Source organism: Ovis aries, chromosome 1, assembly GCF_016772045.2.
Source record: "Ovis aries strain OAR_USU_Benz2616 breed Rambouillet chromosome 1, ARS-UI_Ramb_v3.0, whole genome shotgun sequence".
NCBI classification, from domain to species: domain Eukaryota; kingdom Metazoa; phylum Chordata; class Mammalia; order Artiodactyla; family Bovidae; genus Ovis; species Ovis aries.
The window spans coordinates 141,580,467-141,593,549 of NC_056054.1; the positions used below are offsets into that span (position 1 = coordinate 141,580,467).

At 36.0% G+C, this 13,083-nt stretch overlaps 1 protein-coding gene across 8 annotated transcripts in view; it reads right to left on the reverse strand.

Moving 5' to 3' along the window:
• The window catches only part of LOC121816219 (uncharacterized), a 761,897-nt gene that overhangs the window by 460,972 nt on the left and 287,842 nt on the right, over positions 1-13,083 (reverse strand). The window contains exon 3 of one of the 8 annotated variants that reach the window (XR_009600793.1): positions 10,429-12,729. The exons of 6 other annotated variants lie outside the window; for them this stretch is intronic. Coding sequence is in view for 1 of the 2 variants with exons in the window: in XM_060416224.1 (XP_060272207.1) it covers positions 10,574-10,588 (15 nt within the window). In the remaining variant the exon portion in view is untranslated. Of the gene's footprint in view, positions 1-5,131; positions 12,730-13,083 lie in introns of those variants that run through there. One more of the 8 variants, XM_060416224.1, reaches the window with a different exon arrangement.

The window sequence follows — 13,083 nt, forward strand, 5'->3', positions numbered from 1 at the left end:
CAATTTTTAAGAATGAATACTTGTATTGATGCTGGAACTTTGTCACTAATTTTCAACTCCTCTGAATTTATAGAACTCATGCAAATAAGTTACTGTATTAAAATGAACTGTACTGAAATTACAAATTCACATTTTAATAGATATACTAACTTGCAAGGTGGGAACATAAAGAAAGTAAGACTGGAGACACGAGCATTAGAATTGCGCATGCGCACACACACATACAGTCTCCTGCATTTGTCACGGTTGATTCAGGCAGCTTGTCATCTGAACAGACTGCTTTCTTACACTCACCCATCAGTAATCTAATGCAAGAAGAGGTAACAGAACCTGCCCCAGTGAGAATCTATGCCCTTGCACTGATTTAACTTATTTTCAAGGACTGATTATGATAGTTTAATGCTTGCACTTTGGACCCCTGGGTATCAAGTAAGGAAGGAAGAAATTAGCTGTGACTTGGTGGGATTCTCATTTAAATTTCACATGCTGGGATTTGAAAATTACATATTCTGATTCAAAGGGTGTATAGCGTGTGACAAGCTATGCAACACTCTCAGCTGCTTGCCCAGCAACATGATAGTCACATTAAAGCTCAGGCTGAAATAACACATCTGACAAAATGGATCACCTGTGACAAAACAGCTCATTGGGAAATGTCACAGAGGGCTTATGAATCACCTATCATCAGACATGCTTAGTACCCAGGAGGCTGGTGGTATCACCAGAAGAACATTCCTAACCAAGAATAATTAGATTTCTCTGGAAGCAGCTCTCAGAATAAGCTTTCAGACTGTCAAAATTAAAAGCAAAAGCCTACTATCACGTACTATAGCATTACAAAATTGGCTCTTTCAAAGTCCATAATCATATAAATATCATACAGAAGTAAGAGGTTTGGAATTGAGAAACATGTATTTTATCTCTCCTTGGAATGATAAGACAATATATAATTGAAATCCCATATTCTGATCATTCAGGAATAGATATGGGGTCAAGGAAGCAGGATGGCTCAGGGCTTTTCCTCACTGTAGGTTACCAAAGGAGAGAGAAAGCATTGGTCTCTGACAGGGCCAAAGGCAGAATCCACAAATCCAGCCTCACTTAATCCATCTTTAAGATATTGTAAAGGGAGATTGCTAACATATGCCAAGGGAGATTGGCAATCATATAATTTAGGGATGTGTGCTTAGCAACAGAGAAGAAGTGTGAAAAAGAGTTAGGCACTCAGTTGTGTCCGACTGTTTGTGATCCAATGGACTGTAGCCCATAGGCTCCTCTGTCCATGGAATTCTCCTGGCAAGAATAATGGAGTGGGTGGCTATTCCCTTCTCCAGAGGATCTTCCTGACCCAGAGGTCAAATCGGAGTCTCCTGCATTTCAGGCAGATTCTTTACGATCTGAGCCACCAGGGAAGAGCTTGCACAAAACTGCAAGGGCACAGGAGATATAAAGAACTAGGTCTTTGGATGGCACTATAAAGAACTTCGTGCAATTATGATTCACACACACAATCTTGATTTAATGTCCAATATTTAGTACAATTGTGGCACAATGGTAAAGTATCCACCTGCAGTGCAGGAGCTTTAGGAGAGCGGTTCAATCCCTGGGTTGAGAAGATCCTCTGGAGGAGGGCATGACAACCCACTCCAATATTCTTGCCTGGAGAACCCCATGGACAAAGGAGCCTGCCAGGAAACAGTCCATGGATTTGCAAAAGAGGAACAACTGAGCACACACACATTTACTACAATTAATCAGGCCACTATTTGAAAATTCGACAAACTACTAAGCATGTTTGAAATGAGAGGAAGAACTGCCATTCCATATATGTTTTAATGCAGTTTGATTAAAAGAAAAAATGATATACATTATACATTATACATTAATATAACTAACTATATATGTTAGCTTTATTGTAAAGCAATCTGTAGTAAAAAGGGATCTAGAAAATCTGTTAGTGATTATCTTTAAAATGGTCCCCTCAGTTCAGTCACTCAGTTGTGTCTGACTCTGCGACCCCATGAATTGCAGCACGCCAGGCCTCCCTGTCCATCACCAACTCCCGGAGTTTACTCAAACTAACATCCATCGAGTCAGTGATGCCATCCAGCCATCTCATCCTCTGTCGTCCCCTTCTCCTTCTGCCCCCAATCCCTCCCAGCATCAGAGTCTTTTCCAATGAGTGAACTCTTTGCATGAGGTGGCCAAAGTACTGGAGTTTCAGCTTTAGCATCATTCCTTCCAAAGAACACCCAGGGCTGATCTCCTTCAGAATGGACTGGTTGGATCTCCTTGCAGTCCAAGGGACTCTCAAGAGTCTTCTCCAACACCACACTTCAAAAGCATCAATTCTTCGGCTATCAGCTTTCTTCACAGTCCAACTCTCACATCCATACATGACCACTGGAAAAACCATAGGCTTGACTAGATGGACCTTTGTTGGCAAAGTAATGTCTCTGCTTTTCAATATGCTATCTAACTTGGTCATAACTTTCCTTCCAAGGAGTAAGCATCTTTTAATTTCATGGCTGCAATCACCATCTGCAGTAATTTTGGAGCCCAGAAAAATAAAGTCTGACTGTTTCCACTGTTTCCCCATCTATTTCCTATGAAGTGATGGGACCGGATGCCATGATCTTTGTTTTCTGAATGTTGAGCTTTAAGCCAACCTTTTTCACTCTCCTCTTTCACTATCATCAGGAGGCTTTTTAGTTCCTCTTCACTTTCTGCCATAAGGGTGGTGTCATCTGCATATCTGAGGTTGTTGATATTTCTCCTGGCAAACTTGATGCCAGACTGTGCTTCTTCCAGCCCAGTGTTTCTCATAATGTACTCTGCGTATAAGTTAAATAAGCAGGGTGACAAAATACAGTCTTGACGTACTCCTTTTCCTATTTGGAACTAGTCTGTTGTTCTATGTCCAGTTCTAACTGTTGCCTTCTGACCTGCATATAGGTTTCTCAAGAGGCAGGTCAGGTGGTCTGGTATTCCCATCTCTTTCAGAATTTTCCACAGTTTATTGTGATGCACACAATCAAAGTCTTTAGCATTGTCAGTAAAGCAGAAAAAGATGTTTTTCTGGAACTCTCTTGCCTTTTTGATGATCCAGCAGATGTTGGCAATTTGATCTCTGGTTCCTTTACCTTTTCTAAAACCAGCTTGAACATCTGGAAGTTCATGGTTCACGTGTTGCTGAAGCTGGGCCTTGAGAATTTTGAGCATTATTTTACTAGCATTTGAGATGAGTGCAATTGTGCGGTAGTTTGAGCATTCTTTGGCATTGCCTTTCTTCGGGATTGGAATAAAAACTGACCATTTCCAGTCCTGCAGCCATTGCTGAGTTTTCAAAATTTGCTGGCATATTGAGTGCAGCACTTTCACAGCATCATCTTTCAGCATTTGAAAGAGCTCAACTGGAATTCCATCACCTCCACTAGCTTTGTTCATAGTGATGCTTTCTAAGGCCTACTTGACTTCACATTCCAGGATGTCTGGCTCTAGGTGAGAGATCAAACCATCATGATTATCTTGGTCATGAAGATCTTTTTTCTTGCCACCTCTTCTTAATATCTTCTGCTTCTGTTAGGTCCATACCATTTCTGTCCTTTATCGAGCCCATCTTTGCATGAAATATTCCGTTGGTATCTCTAATCCCCTATTCACTATAACTCTGACCAGCAGAAATATTTAGAAGGGAGCAGCTAAAATTGTCATGAATTATTTCTAAATATTTAATTTTTAAAAAAGGAACAAAGATGGTCAAGGTTAATTTAACTATTAACTTCATGTGAATTCAAGGCTGAAGCACAGTCAGAAGAAAGGCAGCTGTAAGCCCTATGTGATGAGACTCTCTGGTTTTTTAAGTGGCATCCTAAAAGCAAATCTAAAACTTTTCATTCTAATCCAAATTAAGCACTTTCAAAAGATGAATTTTTGGTTAAGAAGTTACTTATTCATATTTGAAAATACTTTTATGACAAAAGCTATTAAATTCAGTTATCCAATATCCTGATCACTTACGCTGGAGAATATTTGTGATAATGTTTACAGTCAGTCTCCCATGAATTTTTACTTATCTTTCCTGCCTTAAAACAAATGTATTTAGGTTCAAGAACACCTCTGTTAGTTTTAGAGATAGGTAATCATTCAAGAAGTGAAGTGAAGTCGCTCAGTCATGTCCAACTCTTTGTGACCCCGTGGACCTACCAGGCTCCTCTGTCCATGGGATTCTCCAGGCAAGAATACTGGAGCAGGTTGTCATTTCCTTCTCCAGCTCCTCCGTCCATGGGATTCTCCAGGCAAGAATACTGGAGCAGGTTGTCATTTCCTTCTCCAGGGGATCTTCAGGATCCAGGGATCGAAGCCAGGTCTCCCGCATTGCAGGCAGACACTTTAACCTCTGAGCCACCAGGGAAGCCCCTGGTGGGGGCTTTCATTCAAGAAGGGACTAACAAATGACCCCATGGTTTATAGAGAAGGCTCTTGCATGACAGTTCAGTGAATTCTTCAGTTAATTTTTTTTTCAGATTTGGAAATGTGTAGGTAGAACATATGGAAACTTGGTAATTGCATCAATATGAAAGTCAATATGTTTACTTCCCGTCAATTTGGTATAGTTTACTGACCAAAACACATTCAAAAAGGTTGCTCAACATTTCCATTTTGATACACTACCCCTCTCTTTCCCTTAAAAACATCTCAAAAACAAAAGGTCATCTTGAGTAAATCAAGATTTATCCTTTTCTGGTCTTATCATTTCACAGTGCGGATTTCTAACTTACAGGCAAATACAATCAAATCAACTAGACATAGCCATCTGGAGTTTAAAACCACCAATAACAGAATAACTGTTAAATGTATTAGTCTAGTTCTCTGAGTGGCATTTTCCCTTGTGTCATCATGCTAAGTACTCAGGGATGTATCCAACCCATAATTTGAGACATCTATGCCTGTAGGCAAGGAGGAGATAGAAGCAATTGAAGTTTAAAATACAGAAAATTGATTAGAAATAGAATTAAATTAACACCTAGAAATTAGATCACTTATTTAATTATTTCATTTAGTTTTCATTTTCCTTCAATTATTTTGCAATCTTTTGTAATAAATGAAGCCAAATAATAGAAAGAAGAAGTTTTGTCTTTTCCTTTTTATAAAATTAGCTCATTGTATGAACTAGTAATGTGAAAACATCTAGCTATTAATTTTTTTAGGCAATATGGTGGCAGTCTGAAGAAGGATTAGTTAAATAGAAATGTTTTTCTAATAACTTTGAATTTCTTCAATTTGCAATATAAAGAAAAAACAAATAATCTAAAAAGAATGTTTCTGAGGCAAAAGCACTTTTAAAAAATCAATATCAATTGAGACATAAAATGCTATTGCAAATGCTACTGTAGAGTTCAGGCTTTTCACATATTTAAATATATTTCTTTGTATTGAAGGTATTAAAAATAATGCTTTAAGTATGTGTAACTGGAGGTGTACATACATTTAGGTAATGTTAGGAAAACTAAACAGAAATAGTAAAGAATATGGTAGAATTATCACACACACATGCAAACAAATAAACAGTAGCAGATTATATCAACGTTACTGCCAATGGATGTTCTATGTTTATTAGTAGGTAATGCACTGTCTGGCATGAGATAGAAATTTTTGGTATCTAATCATAAAACATAGATGATCAAAACTTTTGCATACTCAGAATCTACATTATAAATTAAAATTATAAAGAGGCAAAGGTAGGGAGTTGCTCTTAAATCTACTGTATGCATGTTTTGCCTACATACCCAACCATAAGTTAGAGCAGAAGTTGGCCCAAAAGACTCATGATTTAATCAAGGAAGCACATATCTCCTCCATGATCTCAGCAGAAATGATAGCCCCAGATGACTTCTTTCTTCAGTCAGCCATAAGGGTCTGCCACTCCATTATTCATTTAGTCCATTAGGTTAGAAATTAAAGTTTTCGATTCAGTAATTCCTTATTAAATACAAAAATCCTAGAAGATAACATTCCAACCTACCATCAGTGATAATACAGGGATACTGATTGAACTAGATTTATGTTTCATTTAATTCTGGCCTATTTTATATTCTTATTTCTACATGTATTTCTATTTCTCTCACCCCTATACAAAAAAGGACACTATTTTGTATTCCTATAAGATGACCTAGTGAAAATCATCCACCAGCATACTTCAACAAAATAATTATGGGGGAACTCAAAGAGGTCTTCAACTGAGTAGCACATTTCTAAGCAATATCCAGTAATAAAGCTTAACTGTCTTGTCTCAGCCTATATATATTCTCCCTAAGTAACTATAAAATGCTAGTATGAATCATCATAACAAATATTATCTGTAAAACTTAAAAACCTCTCTTGACTATTTTCCCAGAGTTCTTTTGGTGATGTTTAAATTTAACTGTGAAAGAAGAAAAAGTAGCAGAATCTTTTGATAGTTGCAAATTAAGTCAACAATTGTTTTTTTTTTTGCTCTAACTAGGAGATTTTTTTAAAAGTTTGATTTCTTTTAAAATATATATCTTAGGAGAATGACAATAATTAAGAGGATAGGATCACAAAATCATTCACATGGAATTATTTTTAAGGACTCATAACAGCAGATGTTGGAGCCAGTTCCTTTTTTAGAAGCCTCTGCCTTTAAGGAAATCTAAGGAAGTTCAAGATTAGGATAGGACATAATGAATGGATTCTATACTCTGCCAAAACAAAGCAAAACAATTCCTATTTGTGCTATGGATATAAAAACTATTACATTTGCAATGGGAGGTAATACACTAGCTTTCTCTTAAACTAGTTCTGAAACATTTCTTTCAATGAAATTAACAAATTTGACATATTAAGAGCAATAATTTATGACAAGTTGTCTATTGTATTAATAGCTACTTTGATGTGTCTCATGTCTGTGAAGACAAGTTTGAATCATAAACTTTCCTTTTTAAGTCATTAACTGCCATTCAGAACATCCCAGGGATGTGTACACTTTTGTACACTTAGGTGAGATGTTCTGTGGCAGTAAAGCATAGTGGTAAATTCAGACCAAGTACAATATAGTAAGAAATGACTTTAAAAAAAAATTGTTGAATAAAGATAACATGGCAAACATCTTATTCATTGGAACTATTTATTCTTGCAAATGTCCATATAAAATAAGTTTCATGGTAACCCTAAAAATAGGAACAGAAGCATAAAGTTTTTTAAAAATAATTTATACATCTTTTACAAAAATAAATGATATAATTGAAAAAGTAGTTCCACACTAGCAGTAGACAAATAGCACACAGGATAAAAGATCAAAGCTTTTTTTCTTTTTTTCCTTTGTGATTGAATTTTGCTTTTTAAAAAGTTTATATTTAATTAATTTTGGGTTTACACAAAACATGGGGAAAACTTTTTAATTTTTTATACTTTTCAAAATTATTAATGATAAATTGTTTCCCAAAATTAATAAACATTAGTAGAATAAAGATATTAAATTTTGTGATATACAAACATGTATGCACACACATATACATTAGATGAATCAGTACTTCAAAATGAACTTTGATGAATTTATATACCAGAAACAAACAGGAATATTAATAATATGTGATGTGTCCAACAGCCTTACTGATAATCTTTTGGTATGGTGATGAGAACGATATCATTTCATAGGAAAAGCCTGTGATAAATACTGAAATCCCTTCAGAGGTGGCTAGTGTCTCTGTTAGATCTCTCAACCTGGCAAGGAACCAGGATATCAGTGGAATTCATACCTGAAGCATCCTGCAAGGCCTATGGTTACAGATGCTATAGTCCAGAGAATTTGTCTTCAAGGAAACAGAGATCAACTGCCTTATGACCCAGCAATCCCACTGCTGGGCATACACACCGAGGAAATCAGAACTGAAAGAGACATGTGTACCCCAATGTTCATCACAGCACTGTTTATAATAGCCAGGACATGGAAGCAACCTAGATGTCCATCAGCAGATGAATGGATAAGAAAGCTGTGGTACATATACACAATGGAGTATTACTCAGCCATTAAAAAGAATACATTTGAATCAGTTCTAATGAGATGGATGAAACTGGAGCCAATTATACAGAGTGAAGTAAGCCAGAAAGAAAAACACCAACACAGCATACTAACACATATATATGGAATTTAGAAAGATGGTAACAATAACCCTGTATGCGAGACAGCGAAAGAGACACAGATGTATAGAACAGACTTTTGGACTCTGTGGGAGAGGGAGAGGGTGGGATGATTTGGGAGAGTGGCATTGAAACATGTATACTATCATGTAAGAAACGACTCGCCAGTCTAGGTTCAAGGCAGGATACAGGATGCTTGGGGCTGGTGCACTGGGATGACCCAGAGAGACGGTATGGGGAGGGAGGTGGGAGGAGGGTTCAAGATTGGGAACTCATGTACACCATGGTGGATTCATGTTGATGTATGGCAAAACCAATACAGTATTGTAAAGTAAAATAAAGTAAAAAGAAACAAAAATTTAATTAAAAAAAAGAATAGTACTATCTGTGGCAATTCATATTTGGAAATACAGTGGAATGAACCATGCTATGATCTGAGTGTTTGTTTTTGTCTTTGTTTAGCTGCTAAGTTGTATCTGACTGCTTTGTGACCGCAAGAACTGTAGCCCACCAGGCTCCTCTGTCATGGGATTTCCCATGCAAGAATACTGGAGTAGGTGTCATTTCCTTCTCCAGGGGATCTTCCCCACCCAGGGATGGAATCTGCCTCTCCTGCAATGGCAAGCAGATTCTTTACCGCTAAGCTACCCGAGAAGGCCCCTCCCCCCCGAGAAGGATTATTTGTGTCCTCCTAAAAGTCACTGTTGAATTCTAATCTCCAAGAATGATGGTATTAGAAGGTAGGACTTCAGGTTGTGCTTTAGGTCACGAGAGTGGAGTTCTCATGAATAGAATCAGTGCTTTTGTAAGAGTCCTCAGAGAGATCTTTAGCCATTTACATCCTGTAAAGACCTGCCGGGAATTAAAAAGAGGGTTCTCACTAGAAGGTGATCATGCTGGTGACCTGATCTTGAATTTTCAGCCTCCAAGACCGTGAGCAATAAATTTCTGTTGTTCATGATCCACAAGAAAAGTCTATTACTCCCTAGATTATCAGAGAACATGGAAAGGAAAATTAGTTTCCTTTATTAACCCTTGAAAATATATAATCCTCACTATAAAACAATCCAGACATTTAAAAATTGGTACCCAATGTCTTATTTTTAATCTTAGTGGTTAAAATACTTTACAATGCTAGATAAAATACCATTCAAATTAATGGTATTCTTCAAAATTACATGATATACTGTGCTTCTCAAGGGGTGGTATAATTCAAATGACAACCTGGTAATTTAAATTATTTTATTATTTTATCCTTGGAAATCACTAAGCATCTGTGAGATTTGTGATTGCATCTTCTGTCTCAAGGAAGCTGATAATTATAAATTTCAAATGATCTATAAGAATGGAAACAAATTTTGAAGTACAGATCTTCTAAAACATTGTTTAGACTATGTTTTACTACTAACATCACATTAAAGAAAGTATGTTTAAACCAAGAAATAATGTAGCAATTCTAAGTGCTAGCTATATTTGAACAATTTGAATTTAGCTCCAAATACTGACATTGTTAATATTATTTTAAATTATGTTAAATGAAGCAATGGGCAGTTTTCTTGGAGACTCAAAAGTAGTCTAATTCAATGTACTTAAGTTTTATCACAAAAGACTATACCCTAATTTAATATTAAAGATTATGACATGTTAAAATAATGTGAATCCCAGTGGCATGGAACAGGGACTGAATTGACGTATTTTTTAATTAAATCAGTATATCAATTCACATTAGACCTAAAAATACACCAGCAATTCTAATAGATTTCAATGCTGAATCTAGTACATACAAGCCTTTCAAATTTCACAGAGACAATATTTTGTACCTTTAATCATAATTTAAATCAACTCTAAAGAGATGAATCTGTCTGGGTGGCACCCTAACAATGATCATTAATGCCTTCCATTAAATATAATTTATATCTATTGACATTCTATATTTTAAAAAGTCAAAATAAATGCAAATTCATGGTGTTTATAAAATATCTCATTATTTTTAACTGGAATATAATGATAGAATTATTCACAAATATGCAGAAGCACGTAATGGATTTTATTTCTGGTTTTAAATTTTTCTTTCTTGTTTTATAAATTTTTTCCCCATTACTTTTATATTGTTGCATCATGGTTTCATGTCATTTTTAGTAGTTTTCAATATGAAATATATTATGAAGCATTCTCTTTCATATACATATACACCTACCCATAACACCACATTCATACATACATGAGCTACATATATAAGGCACAGATTCATAAATTATATATATATACCTCATGAATGTGCACCGGAGTTCGGCAGACTTCCATAAGGGTGATATGGAAAGTGCACAAATAATCACTCTTACATTAGAATTGCTGTTGTACATCAGAAAGCTTAGGGAATCTTTGCCTCACCCCATATACCACTCTTCAGAAGTTAATAAGATTCTTCCTGAAAGAAACACAGATTTTGTTTCCTATACTTAACTGAAAAGAACAATAGAAACTAACAACAATATTAATACTCACCATGACAAACAATGAAATCTTTAGCGCCCCTTAAAGGGTTTACATGACTTTGACAAAACTGCTGTTCCTCCCTTGGTTTCCAATACTTTTAGTGGTTGCTCCTTGTTCATCAGACTGCTACTCCTGAGACTGGATAGAGCCTCAAGGGTTAATGCAGTCACCCACAGTTCCTTACTATTATAGGGAACGGCTTAGCATTAGTTAATGACAATGAACTGAAGAAAAATAGCTAGAGCTGCTCTACTACAAATGATAACAGGGGTTTTAAATTAAACTTCAAAAAGCTTTTCTCAAATCGTTGATTGAAATACATAATAAAAGCTACTTGGTTGTACCATGAAATAGCTCTTGTCTAGGCTGGTTATATTATTGAAGCGCCACAGGAAGAAATCTGGGAACTCTGAGATCCACACAAATATATGTATTTGAAAAATTAGTCTTAAAATGTGCTCAAAGGAAAATGTTTGCCTTTTTCAGTCCAAGTGATAATTATGGAATACCTAAAGCTATTATATAAAATATTGCTTTACATTACAGGAGACATAATGTTGTAAAAACACACACATACCGATTTGTCTTTATTATGTCTGAAATAAAACGTTGTAAAATTATGGAAAAGATGCTCAACTCTTCTGTTTGAAAATCTGAGCTCCATAAAAGTAATAAACCACATGCTATCTGACAAATTGATAGCAAAGATAAAAGAAAAATCAATTAAGTGAAAAGAAATTACTCAGGCAAAGGAAAAATAATATAATCTGTTCCATTTTCTAATGTAAATATGTAGCTAGGAAATGGATTCTTTGTTCAACATAGACAAGAGGTCTTTCAAAATGTTCTTAATGATTTGTTGTCTTTTGCAGCATTTTTGTGCTTATTTTCAATTAAGACTATGTGCGTATATCCCCAATATATGTTCCTTTGAATTCTTTTTTAAAAACATTCACCTTTCCTATAGAATACAGTTAGGATACATGATAAACACAGATATTATATATACCAAGTATTACCAGTATTTATCCATTTAAGAAAGTTTTTTATTTATTGAGTAATTTTGATTTCTGCATCATGCAAAATTACATCTACTTTTATAATGGAAAATCTCTCTTGAGAGATTCATCAATTATTCCCCTCAGAATAAGTATATGCTTTCAACTTAGTTCAGGTTTGTTTCTTTCCATGATTAGGCGTGCACACACACACACACACACAAATAAACCTTTAACTTATGAAGTAGCTAAGCTATGGCATAAAGGTGATAATCAAGATTAATTTTGAATTGACTAATTTGAATTCCAACAAGCTGCCAGAAAGAAGTTCCCTTCTACCTCTGCCCAAGGCATCTGAGCTTGCCAGAAGGAGCTCTGCCAGTGAACGCTGAAACCCCCTTTCCACGGCACCTTCCTCACCCTACCTCCAGACCCTACAGGAAAAACTTAAATTTTAGAGATGCCAGTGGTGACTGGAGTTGTGAGGAGAAAAGACAGTTGAAGACTGCCAAATTTTAGCATTTTAACTCATATTTGGTATTTGACAAGAGACAAAATACAGCAAGTTCTCTATATACAAAGGAGGCCCATTCCAAAAGCAGGTTCATAAGTCCAATTTGTTCATAGGTCCAACAAAGTTAGCCTAGGTACCCAACTAATGCAGTTGGCTACATAGTACTGTACTGTAATAAGTTTATAATACTTTTCACATAAATAACTCATAGTACCATACTGTAGGTTTATAATACTTTTCACACAAATAACTCATAAGAGCCAAATACAAAAAGCAAATATTTTAAAAATGTTTTTAAAGAAAATATTTTTAATCTTATAGTACAGTACCTTGAAAAGTACAGTAGTATATCACAGCAGTTGACATACAGGATCATGTTCGCACATTTGAAAGTTTGCAACCTGAAGGTTTGTACGTAGGGGACTTACTGTATCAGAGTCTCTCAGAGGTGGAGCAGTGGCCATTTCAGGACTTTCTCAAAGTCAGGTATATATTTAAATGGATGAAAACAGCATAGAGTTCAGTTACACAATGGTTATCTTCTTGCTGACTGCTCCCACACTGAAAGCAAAAGTGTTAGTCGCTCAATCGTGTCCGACTCTTTGTGACCCCATGGACCGTAGCCCACCAGGTACCTCTGTTCAAGGAATTCCCTAGGCTGGAATACTGGAATGGGTAGCCATTTCCTTCTGGGGGGGATCTTCTGACCCAAAGACTGAACCCAGGTCTCCAGCATTTCAGGAAGATTCTTTACCATCTGACTCACCCTATCACACTGAGGTGCCAATAGTTTTTGCAGTTTGAGTGGATTTTTCACCATCTTTCATCCACCACTATACTCTAAAAATTTAACTGGAGCTTCTCCATTTTACTCTTAGAGTCCTTTACGGCAGGTAGACATGAGCACCAATGTTA